General features: G+C 43.6%; 1 protein-coding gene and 1 non-coding gene across 4 annotated transcripts; both read right to left on the reverse strand.

Annotated features, from left to right (window-relative positions):
* Positions 1-8,840: 8,840 nt before the first annotated feature.
* On the reverse strand, positions 8,841-21,074 carry MORN4 (MORN repeat containing 4). 3 transcript variants are annotated; one of them, XR_011850637.1, is made up of 6 exons: positions 20,971-21,074; positions 14,869-14,966; positions 13,990-14,104; positions 13,463-13,572; positions 12,192-12,835; positions 8,841-12,104 (listed from the first exon to the last, which is right to left on the reverse strand). XR_011850637.1 is itself a non-coding variant. In XM_072129911.1 (6 exons), exons 2-6 carry the CDS (start codon positions 14,933-14,935, stop codon positions 12,277-12,279), a joined length of 408 nt encoding a protein of 135 aa, XP_071986012.1. In that variant the 5' UTR covers positions 14,936-14,966; positions 20,971-21,074; the 3' UTR covers positions 8,841-12,276. The 3 variants fall into 3 exon arrangements, 2 of the variants coding, with proteins under 2 accessions (XP_071986012.1, XP_071986011.1); XM_072129911.1 differs by having other exon boundaries at positions 8,841-12,282; positions 12,726-12,835; XM_072129910.1 differs by having other exon boundaries at positions 8,841-12,835.
* TRNAY-GUA (transfer RNA tyrosine (anticodon GUA)) lies at positions 16,318-16,408 on the reverse strand. The gene is given in 2 exon segments: positions 16,318-16,353; positions 16,372-16,408. It is a non-coding gene; the product is annotated as a tRNA-Tyr (tRNA).
* Positions 21,075-21,449: the final 375 nt, after the last annotated feature.

The following is a 21,449-nucleotide window of genomic DNA, read 5'->3' on the forward strand; positions in this document are numbered from 1 at the left end:
TGAAATTTATACAGGTTTTAGTAGGTTTTAATAGATTTTAATTAAAACCAAATATTTTTGTTTCTCCATATTATGACTAAAATTTTTCCTACTACAGTGCACGTAACTATTTTGGGACTGTGTTGGGAAATGATGAATAATGATGAATTTCGTTGACTTTTTTAGGGTTTTATTTTCAGGTTTTTTTTAAATGTTTTATTCATTTAAACTTCTTTTTCTTTAATTCTTTCATACTGTATTTCTAGACCCCCCCCTAGGGTAATTGAACCCTAGGGGGTCTGATCACTTATACGCTGCATACATCCTTAACAGACATATGACCTACAGATATGTCTTATGCCAGGTTTAAAAGGGTGGTCTGTTCTTTGGGGGGGGGGGGGCAGTCTCCAAAGTGTTTAATGGGGAGAAAATAAATTGATCACTGAAAAAAAAAGCCTTTGGGCAATTGTAGCACATGCCTCCATTTTTTTTTTTTTGCTATATGTGAATACTTGAATTAGTCTGGACAATGTTGGAGATTTTTGTAAGAAAACAATCCAGAGGCCTCCTTTCCACGTCGATACACAGCTGCCTTCTGAAGTTACTATAAATGCTGTATTCATGCTTATACACTGAGCTCTCCCTAGAGGTTTCTGTAGGCTGACAGTTTTATAAATCTTTGCTAAATATATAATATATAATAATATATATAAGAGATGTCTGGTATAAATACATTGATGGTGTTGAGAATTAAAGGACACCTGTCATCAAGTCTCTGCCACTAGTCCTGTCACCACTACCTGTTGGAGCAGCTCACAACCTTTATCTAGTTATTTCATACATTAATCATTATAAAATCATCTATTCTTTATTATGTAAATGAGGCTGGTCACATGGTCAGAGGCAGTGATGTCACCCCTGTTACCCCTCCCCTCTCCTCTCCTCCCCCTGCTCATGTCTGTGTGTAATGTATAGTAAAGCATGGCTAGTGTGTGTGCTGCATCTGCTGACATGCTGCATCCTCCTAATACACAGGTGAGACACAGACATCAGCTACACATGAATCTGACATGTTCTGCTATAACATGGCTGCCTGAAGCTGCTGTATCTCTCCTATACACACACACATGCACACACACACACACACACATGCACACACACACACACACACATGCACACACAGGCTGCAGGGGGCGTGGCCACCAGCACCAGGAAGCACATCATTATACAGCCTCACACCATTATACAGGCTGTCAGTCATGCACTGGGGGTGTGGCTGTGCCTCCCACTCATGAATAAGGTGGACAGCTTGAATATGCTAATGCTTCATTGGACATTTCACAGGTCATTTGCATACAGCTTTAGGACCTCATTGCTTAGGTTTACAGGCATGTAGAGGGACAATGAAGAGATAGAGGCAATGCTTTCTAATGGCAGTTTATTAAAATATATTTAGTTTAGGGGGGTTAATTTGCCTGTAATACTAATGCATTTAGGTAAGCGAGGTTTTTATTATACAATGCAGCATAAATGAAAATAGTTAATATTCAAAAATCTACAAAAATTTGAGCAGCACAAACCCGCACAAATGTAGCAGAATTGATTGTCTCCAGTTTTGTTTGATTTGGGCGGGAAGTTGATGTGAGAAGGGGGGCTGGTTGGCCTCCGATGACCTCTGGAAAATTTTATTAATATCTTAAAAACGATATCGGCACAAACGAAAATTTCTGCTGCAAAAACATAGCACAAACGTTTGACACCAATTTTGTTAGATTTGAACAAGGTAGGGGGCCAACTTCACTCAGGTGTACAACAGTGCATTGTGGGAGCTTAGATTAGTTAAATTTTTTAATGTCACATGACGATCACAGGGGTGGGGCTTAACTGCAATTTATTCACCGCAGCTCCAACCGTGAAGAAAATGCCATGAAATTCCACCAAATCTGTACAAATGAAACTTTGCAACTTTGTACAAACTCTTATCTAGATTGTAACAGTGACATTTTTTTATAAATTTTTTTTTTTTTTTAAGTTGATTTACATTTTAAGGACTAAGTTTTAATACTTAGTTATTGTATCAGATGTAGAAAGTAGTGACGAGCGGACACAGGAGGATTTGGGTCGGAGGATTCGGCCAAACCTGAACCAAAAGTTCGGGTTTGTGGACCTGTATCCGAACACCTGCAAATGGCGCTTACACGGATTGCGGATGTATTAGCCCTTTAACGGACGTCTACCCCCAGTGCGCTTGGTTTAACTTGAACTTCTTGCTAAAGTCTGTGGACCCGAACCTGCGACATTCGTCAGGGACCGGAATATTGTGGTTCGGTTCTGCTCATCACTAGTAGAAAGTCATTTGAATTCTTCTCAATGATACAGAACAGGGTGCGCGGGTGACGTGAGGTCTCGGGTTGTCATTTCCTTCGGGTCTCTTTCGGTTCGGCTCTAATTTAAGAGAATATGAATGAAATGTGATGCAAACTCCAGAGACGCGCGGTGGACTCGGCGGGGTGTGATAACATTAGCATTTTTCTACATGTTGCCGCCCGTCTCCATTGCACATCTACGAAGGTGTAATGATTACATTACAGTACGACGCGTGGTCTCGGAATACGTCTAGAATTATCCGTGCCCTTCTACCCCGGGCCCATCTCACATTAGCAGCGCATAGAAACGTTCTCATCCAGAGATTCCTGCCGGATGATTTATGCCGAGTTTGTCAGACAGGGAAGCGCTGGTGAAATAACTGATATCCCGGGGGCTCCTTCTGCCTCATATATAATGTACACACATCATTCAGACGATGATGGAGAATGTGCCGGCTGCGTCAGGTTGTAGATGCCATTAGGAAGAGGGCAGGTTCTGATAAACGTACAGGGGATAATGGACACTTACTGTAAATGGGAGGATTACAAGTCACCAAGGACTTCATTCACCATATAAAAGCCATAGTACAGGTGATTTCATACAGAACATGGAGAGGAAAGGTGATTTATAATGTTATTAACCTCTTACTATTACTGCTGACTGAAACATCCTTACTGCAATATAACATAATAGTGTGCCACAGCACAGTACTACTACTCCTATCATGTATGTATGGGTACAGTACTACTACTCCTATCATGTATGTATGGGTACAGTACTACTACTCCTATCCTATATACATATAGGCACATCACAGTACTACTACTCCTATCATGTATGTATAAGCACAGTACTACTACTCCTATCCTATACATATATGGGCACAGCACAGTACTACTGCTTCTATCATGTATCATAGTATCATAGTATATAAGGCTGGAAGGAGACGCAAGTCCATCAAGTCCAACCTTTAAGAATGAAATAAATGTTTTATCCTCATAACCCGTGGCCTCTCCTGCACATGTACATAGAGTCCGCCATAACAACCTCCTGCGGCAGAGAGTTCCATAGTCTCACTGCTCTTACAGTAAAGAACCTTTGTCTATGGTGATGGTAGAACCTCCTCTCCTCTAGGTGTAGAGGATGTCCTCTGTCTATGGTGATGGTAGAACCTCCTCTCCTCTAGGTGTAGAGGATGCTCCTGTCTATGGTGATGGTAGCACTACCTCTCCTCTAGGTGTAGAGGATGTCCCCTGTCTATGGTGATGGTAGAATCGCCTCTCCTCTAGGCGTAGAGGATGCCCCCTGTCTATGGTGATGGTAGAACCTCCTCTCCTCTAGGTGTAGAGGATGCTCCTGTCTATGGTGATGGTAGCACTACCTCTCCTCTAGGTGTAGAGGATGCCCCCTGTCTATGGTGATGGTAGAACCTCCTCTCCTCTAGGTGTAGAGGATGCCCCCTGTCTATGGTGATGGTAGAATCGCCTCTCCTCTAGGCGTAGAGGATGCCCCCTGTCTATGGTGATGGTAGAACCTCCTCTCCTCTAGGTGTAGAGGATGTCCTCTGTCTATGGTGATGGTAGAACCTCCTCTCCTCTAGGTGTAGAGGATGCCCCCTGTCTATGGTGATGGTAGAACCTCCTCTCCTGTAGGTGTAGAGGATGCCCCCTGTCTATGGTGATGGTAGAACCTCCTCTCCTCTAGGCGCAGAGGATGCCCCCTTGTCCTGGTCACAGGCCGAGGTATAAAAAGATCTTTGGAGAGATCCTTGTACTGTCCGTTCAGGTATTTGTACATTGTAATGAGGTCTCCCCTCAGTCGTCTTTTTTCTAAACTGAATAATCCCAAATTTTGTAATCTGTCATTGTATTCTAGTCCCCCCATTCCCCTAATAATCCTGGTTGCTCTCCTCTTCACCCGTTCCAGCTCTTCTATATCCTTTTTATACACTGGTGCCCAAAACTGTACACAATATTCCATGTGTGGTCTGACCAGGGATTTGTATAAGGGCAAAACTAGTCTTTATCATGAGAATCTATTCCTCTCTTGATACATCCCATAATTTTATTTGCTTTAGCAGCAGCCGCCTGGCTCTGGTCACTAAAATTAAGTTTACCATCCACCAATACCCCCAAGTCCTTTTCAGCTCCAGTTTTACTAAGTAATTGACCGTTTAGAACATAATTATACTTTTTGTTTCCATGGCCCAAGTGCATAACTTTACATTTATCTACATTAAACCTCATCAACCATTTCTCTGCCCATCCCTCAAGCTTCCACAAATCCCTCTGTAATGCTAAACTATCGACCTCAGTATTTATTACTTTACACAGCTTAGTATCATCTGCAAATATTGAAACTTGACTGTGTAAACCCACTACAAGGTCATTAATAAAAATATTAAAAAGAAGTGGCCCTAATACTGACCCCTGTGGCACTCCACTAGTAACCTCAACCCAATCTGAGAATGTGCCATTAATGACCACCCTCTGTTTTCTATCACTAAGCCAATTACTTACCCAGATACACAGATTTTCTCCTATTCCCAGCAGTCTCATTTTATATACCAACCTTTTATGTGGCAATGTGTCAAATGCCTTTGAAAAGTCCAAATATACAACATCTACAGCGTCCCCCAGATCCAGTCTTGAACTTACCTCCTCGTAGAAACCAATCAGATTAGTCTGACAGGACCGATCTCTCATAAACCCATGCTGACGCTGGGTTATAAGGTTGTGCACAGTGAGATACTCCAGGATAGCATCTCTAACAAACCCCTCAAATATTTTCCCCACCACAGCAGTTAGACTCACGGGTCTGTAGTTTCCAGGATCACTATTTGATCCTTTTTTGTATATTGGTACCACATTTGCTATGCGCCATTCCTGTGGAATGTATGTATAAGCACAGTACAGTACTACTACTCCTATCATGTATGTATGGGTACAGTACTACTACTCCTATCCTATACATATATGGGCACAGCACGGTACTACTACTTCTATCATGTATGTATGGGTACAGTACTACTACTCCTATCCTATACACATATAGGCACAGCACAGTACTACTACTTCTATCATGTATGTATGGGTACAGTACTACTCCTCCTATCCTATACACATATAGGCACAGCACAGTACTACTACTTCTATCATGTATGTATGGGTACAGTACTACTACTCCTATCCTACACATATGGGCACAGCACAGTACTACTGCTTCTATCATGTATGTATAAGCACAGTACAGTACTACTACTCCTATCCTGTATATATGGACACAGCACAGTACTACTCCTATCCTGTATATATAGGGACAGCACAGCACTATTACTCCTATCCTGTATATATGGGCACAGCACAGTACTACTACTCCTATCCTGTATATATTGGCACAGCACAGTACTACTACCCCTATCCTGTATATATGGGCACAGCACAGTACTACTACTCCTATCCTGTATATATGGGCACAGCACAGTACTACTACTCCTATCCTGTATAAATGGACACAGCACAGTACTACTACTCCTATCCTGTATATATGGACATAGCACAGTACTACTACTCCTATCCTGTGTATATGGGCACAGTACTACTACTCCTTTCTTTTATATTTAAGCACAGCACAGGACTAAAACTACTATCCTGTATATATGGGCACAGTACAGTACTAATACTCCTATCCTGTATATATGGGCACAGCACAGTACTACTACTCCTATCCTGTATATATGGACATAGCACAGTACTACTACACCTATCCTGTGTATATGGGCACAGTACTACTACTCCTATCCTGTATGTATAAGCACAGTCCAGTACTACTACTCCTTTCTTTTATATTTAAGCACAGCACATGACTAAAACTACTATCCTGTATATATGGGCACAGCACAGTACTAATACTCCTATCCTGTATATATGGGCACAGCACAGTACTACTACTCCTATCCTGTATATATGGGAACAGTACTACTACTCCTATCCTGTATATATGGGCACAGCACAGTACTAATACTCCTATCCTGTATGTATGGACACAGCACAGTACTACTACTCCTATCCTGCATATATGGACACAGCACAGTACTACTACTTCTATCCTGTATATATGGGCAGAGCACAGTACTACTACTCCTATCCTGTATATATGGACATAGCCCAGTACTACTACTCCTATCCTGTATCTATGGACACAGCACAGTACTGCTACTCCTATCCTGTATATATGGGCACAGTACTACTACTCCTATCCTGTATATATGGACATAGCACAGTACTACTACTCCTATCCTGTATATATAGGGACAGCACAGTACTACTACTCCTATCCTGTATATACGGGCACAGCACAGTACTACTACTCCTATCCTGTATATATGGGCACAGGACAGTACTACTACTCCTATCCTGTATATATGGACACAATACAGTACTACTACTCCTATCCTGTGTATATGGGCACAGCACAGTACTACTACTCCTATCCTGTATATATGGACATAGCACAGTACTACTACTCCTATCCTGTGTATATGGGCACAGTACTACTACTCCTATCCTGTATGTATAAGCACAGTCCAGTACTACTACTCCTTTCTTTTATATTTAAGCACAGCACAGGACTAAAACTACTATCCTGTATATATGGGCACAGCACAGTACTACTACTCCTATCCTGTATATATGGGCACAGCACAGTACTACTACTCCTATCCTGTATATATGGGCACAGCACAGTACTACTACTCCTATCCTGTATATATAGGGACAGCACAGTACTACTACTCCTATCCTGTATATATGGGCACAGCACAGTACTACTACTCCTATCCTGTATATATGTACACAGCACAGTACTACTACTTCTATCCTGTATATATGTACACAGCACAGTACTACTACTTCTATCCTGTATATATGTACACAGCACAGTACTACTACTTCTATCCTGTATATATGTACACAGCACAGTACTACTACTCCTATCCTGTATATATGTACACAGCACAGTACTACTACTCCTATCCTGTATATATGTACACAGCACAGTACTACTACTTCTATCCTGTATATATGGGCAGAGCACAGTACTACTACTCCTATCCTGTATTTATAGGGACAGCACAGTACTACTACTCCTATCCTGTATATATGGGCACATCACAGTACTACTACTCCTATCCTGTATATATGGGCACATCACAGTACTACTACTCCTATCCTGTATATATGTACACAGCACAGTACTACTACTTCTATCCTGTATATATGTACACAGCACAGTACTACTACTCCTATCCTGTATATATGTACACAGCACAGTACTACTACTCCTATCCTGTATATATGGACACAGCACAGTACTACTACTCCTATCCTGTATATATGGACACAGCACAGTACTACTCCTATCCTGTATATATGAGCACATCACAGTACTACTACTCCTATCCTGTATATATGGGCACAGCACAGTACTACTACTCCTATCCTGTATATATGGGCACAGCACAGTACTACTACTCCTATCCTGTATATATGTACACAGCACAGTACTACTACTCCTATCCTGTATATATAGGGACAGCACAGTACTACTACCCCTATCCTGTATATATGGGCACATCACAGTACTACTACTCCTATCCTGTATATATGGGCACATCACAGTACTACTACTCCTATCCTGTATATATGGGCACATCACAGTACTACTACTCCTATCCTGTATATATGTACACAGCACAGTACTACTACTTCTATCCTGTATATATGTACACAGCACAGTACTACTACTCCTATCCTGTATATATGTACACAGCACAGTACTACTACTCCTATCCTGTATATATGTACACAGCACAGTACTACTACTTCTATCCTGTATATATGGGCAGAGCACAGTACTACTACTCCTATCCTGTATATATGGGCACAGTACAGTACTACTACTCCTATCCTGTATATATGGGCACATCACAGTACTACTACTCCTATCCTGTATATATGTACACAGCACAGTACTACTACTCCTATCCTGTATATATGTACACAGCACAGTACTACTACTTCTATCCTGTATATATGGGCAGAGCACAGTACTACTACTCCTATCCTGTATTTATAGGGACAGCACAGTACTACTACTCCTATCCTGTATATATGGGCACATCACAGTACTACTACTCCTATCCTGTATATATGGGCACAAGAAAAAGCCACCAAATGTTTCCAATCCAATCCCTGTAAGGGGATTACATTAATCCTTCATCCATTGTCCTGCATGCTTCCATATTGCCAGCCTTAGTTCTAGGCTATTTGTGATGCCCCCTATAATCCAGCATGTGAATATACCATTAGTACTTACCTGTGATGATGAGTTACATATAAATAGTTAGAAGGTGGCTGCTCTTTACCTCTTGTAGCAGAACATAGACCGGTGTCTTCAGTGGATTGTGGATCCATAACCAATGATACCAGACAAGCTGAAGACTCAATATGTGACTTTAATGCTTTTCAAGTATAGCAGAATTCAGACAGAAGACAACCAAGGCACAATTCTCCAAACAGACACATCGTGTAGTGTATAGTAGACATTCGATAAGTGAATTTTAAAGTACACGGATAAATAAGCGAGAAGTGCAAAAGACAAAAACATTTACATCAAATGGCTTCAAGTGACTGCACCCCGGCTCCTGAGATACGCCTGCTGGAGCTCCATGTAGGGTCCATGATGGACTCTAACCCTTAACCCTGTACGTCCATTCAGTCCGTAACTTTGTATGACCCGACAATCGAGAGCGTAACGACCAAAGGGTTTCTCCACCTTTATACTTTATGACTTAAATATCCAACTTACACTGATGTATAGGGATTTATATCCAACTCTAAAATACTGGAAATGATCCATACTGGAAAAGATGGGATGGATCTGGCATGAAGTCCGTTGATTGATGTGATCTGCCGACGATAGACTAATGGAGGACAGCTTATCCAATGAGGAACTTACCCAACTCTATATATGACCATAATATGTAGACTAGTGATGGTTCCATTAGACCATATGTCCGGGACCGGGACCCAGAATCATAGTCTCCTACAATACGGTCCTGTAGTAGAATTCCCGGGAAGTCTGGGGCAGGAATGGCAACATAAAGGAAAGCGTACTGACCCTTCTGGATCCTGTGACACTCAGATACTACCAGTTGTTGCCCGAGATTTGCTTAGGCAAATGAGTACCCTCCTTGGACGTTGGGACAACAAATAACGGGACATCCTATGTCTGAGGGGGCAATTCATTGGTTGGAGATGGTCCTGGAGACCCCCGGGAGCCTCTGGCCGATGAAAGTAGGACCAAAAACCAGAAGTAGTGGAGAGACATGAGAACCAGAAACTACAGAAATCCCACATATTATTGACCTTCTATCTGGGATCTGTGGACATAATCAGAAAATGTTCACGATATTATAAATCAAGATGGGGGTGGGTTTTTCCACCATAAAGAAGTTGGGTATATTTGTATTCACATTATATGATATACGTAATTTGGATGGTTATCACTTGGACAGAGGTGAAGCGAAACTCTCTGCTGCGGCAATAGAGGCGGCCCCTCCATCTCCTCCAGTAACAATGTATCAGGTTATTTTATTTAGTATATGGGTCCTCCATGCAGTGTCCATAATCTGTTGTGTGTCAATTCCTGCTTACTAGCAGGTTTTGGCAACCCTGATGCTGCCCCCCCTCTCGCTTCAGTTGGGGCTGCCTGAGGCAAGAGACTCAACTCGCTTCGTGGATGGTGCACCCTTGTCCATGGAGCATAGTTACGATTCACATTATCAAACAATCTCTAATTTTGGGGTGAATAATCTGTGGACAGCTCGACGTGATGACAAAGTTACTGTAGAAAGATCTATGATCTGTCAACTTGCTACTAAGACAACCCTCTATGAAGGGTTCCCCATGACTGTGACTCTCCAACGCTCTTCAGCTTTAGGGATCAAAGATGCCAATAATTTGGAATCTAGTAACTACACAAAGTGGACATACTGCATATATTATATCTCCTGGCCACCTCCATCTATTGCTATAGGACATTTGGTGGGGTGGACCTACCGTACGTGGTGGCCGTTGGTTGGTATATTGATGATTTCTATGAATTTATTAACATGCGTAGAAGGACATGTTGGGATTGGAGCTAAAGAAACCCTTAGACTTGTCTGAAAAGTCACTTTAGGTGTAAAAGGTGTGACATTTTGGCACAGCAGAATAAGGCTGGTGGCAAATATCTGTCTTAGGGGCAACTTTTTACATGAATTTGCTGTTACTTGTATTAGTTAGTATTGAGTTAGTTCAGGGAAACGTATTAAAGCCTTGGAATACAACTGGTGGTCTTCAGTACTGGCCAATGTAGTCTACACTACTTATTGCCAAAATCACATCTCTTGTTAATGTTGGTTCCATTTTTTTGCTCCATGTAAAACCCCAAATATGGAGAAGCAACCCCAGCCGTCATCATCACTGGCCGATGAGGGACTCCAGGGGGGGGGGTCATCAGCTACGGACAGTCAACGATGAGGACAAGTATCACATATAACATTCATAGCAATGAACAACGCAGTGGAATACATTCAACCTGTCCAGTAGACAGTGACATATAACAAGACGATTACATGGAAGGATTCCGAGTCTTTCCTCCTGGAGGATCTGACAATTGGGCGTCTTGGTCAATAGAGTCGATACCTAACTCATTCAGCATCGTGCAGCCTACGGGTCGTCTCAGCTTCCACTTTGCAACCACTTGTCCAATACCATAAGGAACTTAGAATGTGACTCCTCGACACAATGTAGACTAAAATTCTGAACATTGTTAACATAGTTTACATAGAGCCGGTCACCGGGACAGGACCCTTCATGGTAAGCAGCTTTGATGTTATGATGCCCACCCAATAACGATCCAAAACATCAACCAGGGGGGACTGAAAATAATAGCCTAAATATGACCACCCCACAGCCACTGAGCAGTAGCAAGAGGGGCACATGAGTCCTAGGGCACTTTACCTGGTGCCCATATATATTGCTGGAGATATTTGTATATATAGTCGTGTGACTAATCCCTAGACATATAAGAGCGTGCGTTGTACCCAACCTTCTTATATGCAATGGTAGGCAATTCCCTTTTTTCAACCCAGAACACATGCACACTTGGCCAAGCAAACCATTGGCCTCATGAGCTAGAACAGACAGATGTGTAACTTGTATGTAGTGTGACATTTCAGTAAAACCCCTTTAAAAAAAAAAAAAAAGATTTCGTTTCAAATGATTCTGCAATTCGATCATCGTCGTCTAAGTTACCCTTCTTGTTTGCAAACTAAAGGAATGACCCCCTGTATGTACATCACCTGAACAAAACCCCATGCGAACACCTGCCTTATACCTAAAATATCTTCAGTACCAAATTATTGCTGGTAATTATGCAAATTTATGTGACTGTAACATATGCAGGATGGATTTGAACATAAAGGGAACGATTTTGATTGACTACCGATTCCTGGTGGGGTCAAATCCCTTGCAATCTCACTTTGAAAAGTTCCAGAATATCCCTTTAGTCATTGGGAATGTCTAGAATGAATAAAGGGGAGGCACTGCCTAATAACACACGTTCTCCTACCTCATTTATCATTATAAACCTTGAGCCAGATCCTCAGGTGACGTCTAAGATGTGGGCGGTCCTTTCCAGAATCATCCCCGCCCCTGAGGAACAGGATGGGACACGCCTATGCAGTAAGTTACATTATACCACTGGGAGTAATGTCAGTCCATATATTTTGATCAATATACCTCCATGGCTGTGATGACGTCCTGTTCCGTGAAGACATATATCTTCTATTTCAGTCTTCCATGTATAATGCCCATGCAAATAACCTCAAAACTGTGCAAAGACAAAAAAAAAAAAAAATAACCCTGTGCAGAGGATCAAAGGGATCTGTGTCAGAATATACTGCAGGAATTGTATTCGTTGCGAAGCTGCTGAAGCGGAGGTGGACTCACGGGAGGAGGCACTGTATCAGTTCCATTGCACTTAAAGGGGAAGCAGCAGCTTATTACATTGAAGAAGACTCTGTCCCCGTAATAAATAACCATATATATACAGTATATCTATATATTCGTATAGAGCTATATGCCATTCAAAGCCTTGAATACAGCAGTCAGTCTGCTTTTACCAGCAAGCAGTGTAAACGAGCCAAAAAGGGAAAAAGAAAAAAAAAAACTCAAAAAATTAAAGGTGAGTGCACTTGTAGCGTGAGCGGTGACGTCCTCGGACTCTCAGACTGGGTTGGCGGCCAGGCAGCAGGAGGCTTTGGAGGCACTTACGGCCCTCTGGATCACCGCCTGACACTTCTCTCTCTTGACCAGTTTATTGTTCTCGAAGAGACCCTCGCTCCTCGGCATTCCATGGGAACCGTCGGGAAAGGTCAGAAGGCCTGGTCGGGAGGTAAGCGGATAATGGGGCAAACTTTAGAGTAAAGGAGGAAACAGGATGTTTCAAAGTCAAAATAATTTAAAGGGGATGAATGCATTTGTTTTCCAAAATAAAAAAACTAAACAAACAGCGCCACAGCCTTGTATTGGTTGTATCCGGTACTGCAGCTCCTAGAAAGTGGAAGGGCCTGAGCCTCCTCTAAATTTAGGCATATCCTGGTCTAAAAAGGGGCGGCGTTGATAAATAAGACCAACCCAAAATTAATGGTTAAATCTGCGTAGGAATTAAACCCTGTAATGAGTATTTAGTATTTAGTGTTAGGCCGTGTTCACATAGCATTTTTATTGAAACACAATTCAAAAGCTGAGGCCGCCTCACATGTCGTGTTAACGTTAAGTTAAAGGGCATCTGCCACCAGGATGAAGGACTGTATGCAAATGAGCCTCAGGGGTTCCATTAACACCTATGGAGCCTGTAGCCCCTCAGGTTAATTTGCATACAGTCCTTCATTCTGGTGGTAGATGTCCTTTAACATTGTGTTTGTGTAAACATAATGTTAACGCGCTGTAGACGCAATTAAAATACCACGTGTGGACATTCCAGTGACGCAGGACAGCTACCGACTTACCGTAGCCCTCAACCCGGCCTCCTTTAAATTCACCCTCATACTTCATCATGTCGTATCTGGTGAATACGCCGGCTCCTTGGAATTTTCCTTGGACAAACTCCCCTTCGTACCTCATAGGATTTAAATAGAAAAAACACTTTTTATGGGAAAGCGAAATGTTCGATATCAAACGCATTCTCAATTCTAGCGCTAATTTGAACGCAGAATTACAAAAAAATAATAATTTCATAAATTAAACCCAAAATTGATAAATAAAAAAAAATACCGTTATAATTTTTAAATGAAAAAAAAAAATCATGAAAATTTAAAAAAAAAAAAAATTTAAAAAAAAGAGGGTCACATGAATTTTTACTTGACAAATTTCTCTACGTACCTTAAAGGAGTTAAATAAAAAAAAAAAAAAATAAATTAAAAAAAAAAAAAAAAACCTTATTTTGAAAAAAACTTAAGCTGATTGGTTGCATTGTTTCGGTATGTAATGAACAGAGGTGGTGTGAACAGTAGTATATACTGCGCGCTCGTCTTACCTTGAGCCGTCTGGAAAGGTCAGGACCCCAAAACCGCTGAAAAGTCCATTCTCAAACTGTCCAATATAGATGGATCCATCGGCAAACAATAACTGGCCCAGCCCGTGCCTCCGACCTGGAGAGTTAAAAAAATTTTTGTTACAAAAAAAAAATTTCAATTATTCTATAAAGTCTAAATTTTTTTTTTTAAGTCTTTTTTTTTTTTTACCTGCTGCAATAATCGCCGCCCCACTTAACTCAGTGCAGTTGTCATTTTTTCTCTAGACCCCACTAGGAATTAGTGGCATATGGGTAATACCACATGTGGCGTTTTTGGTCCGTTTTTAAGCATTTTTGGTCCGTTTTGACCATTTCCCACGCGTTTGGCAGCTTACAACCTGTTTATCTATTAAGGTAATCCGGAAAAACAGTCAAAAACGGATGCGTTTTAAAACAAACACATGCTTAAAAACGGACCAAAACGCCACGTGTGGCATCACCCTTAGATCTCTGCTGTCAGGTGGGCGGTACTAGATTTTAACCCCAGTTCATCACCGCCCACCTGACACTACAGAGCTTCATTAACCTATGAGATAACAATGCCGAATGCTCGGGGGCGGGGACGGCTACGGAAAAAATTCCAACTGCTCCACAATCAGTAAAGTGATGCCCATTGCAAAGAGGTTTTAACCATTTTAAACTACCTTGCACAAAGCCCGTACTGTAGCCCGCGAACGATGCGATCCCTCCTATCCAATCAGCCGGGGGGCGGTGTGCTCCTTAAAGGGCTATGCCGAACTGAAGCATTTGCCACGTATCCATGAGATTGCAGCTAGAAGGAGTGAGATTGAAGAGGTGGTCCAGTGATAGGACCCCCAGTGATCAGGATCAGGTTCTTACCTTCTCTCCATTCTCCATGATACTCCTCCGCGGTGGAATATGTGAAGGAGCCTTTTATCAGTGTCATCACGTCCGGCAGTCACAGAGGATGATGAAAGCTGACGTAAAAAGAGACACATTAGTCTACATGTCAATTCTTAAGACCCTCATTAATAAGGCCATAGCTGCGGGTAACAGATTGCTTGTTGCTGGGGCAGGCAATGCAGCGATGTCCCATTCATTTAGACTATCCAAAGTGAGACAGGTGATACCCATACCAATTTACACATATACCCCCTAAAAAGATATCATACCCCAGATGCTGCAGAACCTCTTGCCTAAGAAAAAACACAAGTATCCCCTCAATTATTGACAGAAGTGCTGAGCCTTAGCCCTTCACAGCATTTCTTTTCCCTGATCACATTGCACTAATGGAAACCTTGTTCTAGTGGGTCCCTACACTACTGGGTGCGGCATCACATGGCGTCCACAGTCGCCACAACACAGCACCCGTAGGGACCAAGATCACATACTGACCGGTTAAACAGCCATGGCTCTGGTACCTGGGTCTGCACCAGCTGGGGCCATCCCTGTGACGGCTTGGTACCAGGGGGGATCACCGCGATGGCTGGTTACTGGAAGGGGGGGCAATCCCTGTGACGAATGGCTACTGGGGGGAAATCCCTGTGACCCTGACCCCTGCCTAGTGGGGGGGGGGGGGGGAGGGGGGAGAACCCTGTGGCGCCTGGCTTTTTTTGGGGAATCCCTGTGACCTCTGCCTACAGGGGGGGAGTGCATCCCTGTGATGCCTGGCTACTCGAGGGGGAATCCCTGTGACCCCTGCCTACGAGGGCGAAATCCGTGTGACCCCTGGCTACTGGGGGGAAGGGGGGGGGGGCTGAGTGCATCCCTGTGACCTCTGGCTACTGGGGGGTGCATTCCTGTGACCCCTGGCTACTGGGGGGGGGGGCATCCCTGTGACCCCTGCCTACTTTGGGGGAATCCCTGTGACCCCTGGCTACTGGGGGGGAGGGGGGGGTGCATCCCTGTGACCCCTGGCGACTGGGGGGTGCATACCTGTGACCCCTGGCTACTGGGGGGGTGCATCCCTGTGACACCTGCCTACTGGGGGAGGGGTGTGCATCCACGTGGCCCCTGCCTACTGGGGGTGCATCCCTGTGACCCCTGGCTACTGGGGGAGGGGTGTGCATCCCTGTGGCCCCTGGCTACTGGGGACTCCGCAAGGGTCGCAGCATTAGTTAAGTTGATAATCACTGTTCTAGGGAATATTCAATTTTTGTGCAGTGAAGTAGCGCCACCTAGAGTAACATATAGGAAAATGTAAGCCAAAACTGCATAAAAAAATCTGAAAAAAATATAAAAATATAATTACCACCAATTTTGTGAATTTAGAAATAAGTAAAAATATACAGAGTCATTATCAAATCAATTGGAAGTGAAAAAAAAACTTCCTTCGAGCCGGAATCGAACCAGCGACCTAAGGATTACAGCATCGCATATCCACTACAGTCCTCCGCTCTACCAGCTGAGCTATCGAAGGAGCCTGACATCTGCCTGTGCTGCCAGCTATGTAAGCGGAGACCATGTACACACAGGGAGCGTCATCATAGAGCAGCTGCAGCCCCCAGTCATCCATTACCTTCACTTATACAATGGTCACAATAAGTAACATCCCCTATAATCAGGGAATCATCTGCATTTCACAAACTTTTTATATAACTTTTTATAAAAGCTTTTCAATTTAATAAAAGACCTAAGAACAACAACAGCGCCTACGTCCTCTATACTACATAGAATAGTATGTGTTGAAATTCAAACTTTATAAATGATATAAAAATATACAATTATATAAAAGTAAAGTATATATGAAGGCTAAAAAAAAAAAAGAAAAATTGCTGCGTTGGCCGGGAATCGAACCCGGGTCAACTGCTTGGAAGGCAGCTATGCTCACCACTATACCACCAACGCTTCACATTCACGGCAGGGATCATATCCCATCTAGTCCGTGTGCAGTACACAACCACCACCCTAAGGGTTCCCTCTGCCACATGGCCGCTCCCTCTGCCACATGCCCCCCCCCCCTCTGCCACATGCTCAGAAGCGATTACTCCTCTCTACTTCTCAGGCTTTCTTTGCTAGTGAAGTTTTTCTGATCTTTTCATATCAGTTGTATTAAGTGATCTGCTATAAATAATCTTATCGTGTAATTGATTCAGCAAATGAATATTTTTCTAACTATTCAAAAATACTTTATTAGAGATGTTAAACACTTATACTAATAAAATTGGAAAAACTTAAAAAAAAAATAAATTATCTGGAGAATGCGGGCATCGATCCCGCTACCTCTCGCATGCTAAGCGAGCGCTCTACCATTTGAGCTAATTCCCCTTCCACAACACACACTGTGCTGCATCTATATACAGCAGGTCTCTATACATCACAACAGCCAATCACAATCTACTTAGCATTTCTTTCCAGGACGCTTTTCAATATAAAGTCGGACACTGATTGGTTGTTGAGTACATTTAGTTTCCCATCTTCCTGTAGAATATATTAGTAATAGTAATCCATCTCATTTTCCACTTTATACATTTATCAAATTACTTGCAACACTTTTGTTGATTAGCCCTGGAGGAAATTTACATAAAATGCCACATCTGGAGAACGCTTTGCTTAATTAAGGACATTGACATAGGGGGATAAGCAGCTGCAAACTCACCCAATGTATACCCCAGCAGCTCTCCTGCCCCTGGTATACAGTAACTGCATTGTATATAGGGCCGAAATGAACTCATTTGAATAAATCTCATCCACTATGCTGTGACCGTAAAGCACTTCGGGTTAGCTGCAGCGGGATCGTCGCTGGCTAACCCGAAGTGCTTTACGGTCACAGCATAGTGGATGGAATTTATTTGCTGTATGCTAAAGTTTGATTTTAACAAATAGTTTTTGCCAAATTTATTACAGGAGAACCTGTGCCATATTTTCCAACCCCCCAATGTGCACCTGACCTCCAGACCACCTCCAATGACCCCAATATTATGGAGTGTACATGATGCGGATGAATAATATACTACGATAAGCTCTGGATGATTTCACTGCCTGCAGGAGGTTGCAGAGCATAACATTTCAGGGAGCTCCGAGCCTCAATTCTGTAATTTGGGATGCAGCGCTCGTACCAGGAGCCTTGTGTACGTCTGAATCTGTAATGTGTTTTGACTGGGGCATGAAAAATGCATTAAATAGATAAAAATGCCCAGTGCATGAATAAGTAGAAACTGCAGAAGAGATCGGCAGGACACGGGGCGCCACTATTTGGCGCAGTTACTGTCTTCTATAGTTGTGTATTCTCTAAATACAAGATAGTAATTTTCCCCATACATGGTCTTAAAGGGGATGCAGAAGCGCCGCACCTGTCCACAGGTTTCAGGACCATCTCCGATTATTGGGTTTCAGAAATTTGTCATTACTGGGATCTTCTTTTGATATTTCTATTATGGCATCAATATCTGATAGCACACAGTCCAACCAATGAAACCCCCAAAGATTGGGAAAACAGGACTCTGAAAGGTCCCTTAGAGGGGCTGTTCAGACACAAGTTATCCCCTACCCACAGGATAAGGGATAACTTACTGAATGGAGAGGCAGTCAGACTTGGGCAGTAAAACTCCATTCACATTCTATGACGGGAAGGGATGTAGTCAACTAATGCGCCATCACCATCAGCTCCATAGAGACAAAGAAAGCAGCAGGTATAAGTACATGTAGCTGCTCTGTTAATTTGGGGACCCCCTCTGTTCTCAAGATCCATGATAGAGGACAACTTGTTGTGACTTTTCAACCCCTTTAAGTGTGCAAGCTCTTCATTTTCCATCGTTCTTACTAGTCGTCCCAGCAGTCGGACTTCAGGGATCAGATTTTTCCTGTATTTCCATGCATTTATGTGATAGCAGTAACAGATAATAAAACTACAGAAAATGTAATTTAAAAATGAAATAAGAATGAAGATGGTGGTAGATACATCAATATATCTGGGGCGATTTCCTCTGCAGTAGCCATAAAATCAGTAATGAAGGAAGATCCGGCGTCTGCACAGAGGGAGATTAATGTGATTGAGTCCAGACAGAAGGATGGGATGAGTTAATTGTGTAATGGATCCCACTCCTCATGTATGATGTCAGCCTCGTATTCCCAGGACGCCACTTGTCTTAATAACTAAAGAGCGACAACCCCACCTCTATATTACAGACTTACCCCCATCCCCAGGACAAAGACACAAAGTCACCACGTGGAAACATTCATTCGGCAACATGGAAAAATACAAAGATTGCTGAAAAATTGCCACAGCAATTCCAGGTGCCACGTCCAAATCTGATACATGTGGCCAATTGACTTGTTTCTAGATCAGTCCCATTCATATAATTGTAGCTGATGTGAAATACCAAGTACAGCCACTATACAATGTGCAGCGCTGTGCTTGCATAGAAGAGACTACAATGCTTATGCGAACACTGCTATTAAAGATTGGGGGGGTTCCTGGTTTGGACCCCTACTGATTCATAACGGATAACCTATCCTAAGACGGTGGATCAATACATGATACCGGAAAACCCCTTTAACGGTCTTTCAGAATACATTCCCTTTATTTACCGATCAGTAGATCGCACAGAACCCTCGGCTGTTCCTTCCAAGAGCTAATGTGATACCTCGTCTATCAAGTTAGAGTTTGAACAACTCATTTAAAGGGAATTTACCACAAATATAATTAAACCCCGATCCGACTGATAGAGAAGGAGCACAAATGTTCTTAAAGGGGTTTCTGGGTTTGCTGGGGGATGATGGGAGTTGTAGTGTTCTGAGCCTGCTGTAATGCTCAGATGACAGAGCCGCGTCCTTCACCTTCACAGTAAATATGTTCTCTAAGGAACACAATAGCCTCGGCTGCTCTATAGGCAGTGCATGAAAACCAATACCAAAAAGCCCTAAATTATTCCAATACCACAGAAGGGGGCAAAGGTCACAGGGAAACTAAGAGCAGTAAATTATTCCAAAGGAAGAGACCCTGGGGAGGCGACGGGTCATACCCCGTAATCAGTCTCTACAGTGTAATAAGCTGAGGACCCTCATCACTCTGGTTATACAATGTATTGTTAGATTTATAGTGTGTGATACAAAGTAACCAAGAATGAGAAACAAGTGTCCTCCGCCAGTAATCACAAGCTTTACCAACAGGGGGAGCCCTACTATGCCCCTCTCCTGGTGAATCCATATTCATGGCAAAGAACCTTCCACATTTATCCAATCCCCTTATTTTTCACCTGCTGGATCCCCATAACATAGCAATCTTATCATAGGAGCTCCAATACAGGCAGCCGCAGTCCCCCCCCCCCCCCCAATACACGCGCAGGCAGTTCCCCCCCCAATACACGCGCAGGCAGTTCCCCCCCCCCCCCAATACACGCGCAGGCATCCGCAGTCCCCCCCCCCCCCAATACACGCGCAGGCAGCCACAGGCCCCCCCCCCCCCAATACACGCGCAGGCAGCCACAGGCCCCCCCCCAATACACGCGCAAGCATCCGCAGTCCCCCCCCCCAATACACGCGCAGGCAGCCGCAGTTCCCCCCCCCCAATACACGCGCAGGCAGCCGCAGTCCCCCCCCCAATACACGCGCAGGCAGCCGCAGTCCCCCCCCCCCCCCCAATACATGCGCAGGCAGCCGCAGTCCCCCCCCCCAATACATGCGCAGGCAGCCGCAGTCCCCCCCCCCAATACATGCGCAGGCAGCCGCAGTCCCCCCCCCAATACATGCGCAGGCAGCCGCAGTACCCCACAATACATGCGCAGGCAGCCGCAGTACCCCACAATACATGCGCAGGCAGCCGCAGTACCCCACAATACATGCGCAGGCAGTCACACATTGCCCTCCTCACATTGTAGTAGATATGCACTGATCCCATTGTGACTATCACCATGCACTGAGCCCCATGACAAAGTTGAAGCTGCCCCAGAGACCCCATTACTGCTGCACAGCACGAGCCCTGTATTCCAGCAATAGTCAGACATATCAGCTGCAGACAGTGAGGTAAGTGTCTGGACTTACTGTTCCGGGCCTCCAGGCCTCTCCTGTCACTGGCTCCGCTCCCAGCCCTGTCTCTAGTCTCATCCCCCCCCAACCCGGGTATCTGTCTGTCGGGCCGATGGCTGTTGTCATGACAACAAAAATCATCGACGACTCTGATTGGTCAGATCCTAACATCAGGGAAACAGGAGAGCCGCCATGTTGAGTAATGGAAGCTAAATCTAACTGGTACCTTTCAGCAACGCATTTATTCATTTCCAATCTACACCAAGACAATGACGAGGAGATGACTCAAGTTTCTATATTGTGTTGACTATATTGAAAAATTCAAAGTAAATTAGTTTTGTTATGGAAGTCACGGGTACGGAAAGCCCTAGCGGCCATTTTTAAAAAGGGCTATACGTCATAAAGCGCGCCTTGTCACTACGACCCGTCCCCAAATGTAACTGGTCTGACATTCCACGCCCCCTCTCATATTATTGGTTAGGAGTTACAGAAGT

Source organism: Engystomops pustulosus, chromosome 11 (genome assembly GCF_040894005.1).
Source record: "Engystomops pustulosus chromosome 11, aEngPut4.maternal, whole genome shotgun sequence".
Taxonomy (NCBI): Eukaryota; Metazoa; Chordata; class Amphibia; order Anura; family Leptodactylidae; genus Engystomops; species Engystomops pustulosus.

Bases quoted from the DNA above. Each gene is read 5' to 3' on its own strand.
- MORN4 (XM_072129910.1), bottom strand. From the start codon at position 14,935: ATGACACTGATAAAAGGCTCCTTCACATATTCCACCGCGGAGGAGTAT. The intron at 13,573-13,989 runs GTAAGACGAGCG...AAATCCTATGAG, and splicing joins ACCTTTCCAGACGGCTCAAG to GTACGAAGGGGAGTTTGTCC. The intron at 12,836-13,462 runs GTAAGTCGGTAG...CCTCCCGACCAG, and splicing joins AGGCCGGGTTGAGGGCTACG to GCCTTCTGACCTTTCCCGAC.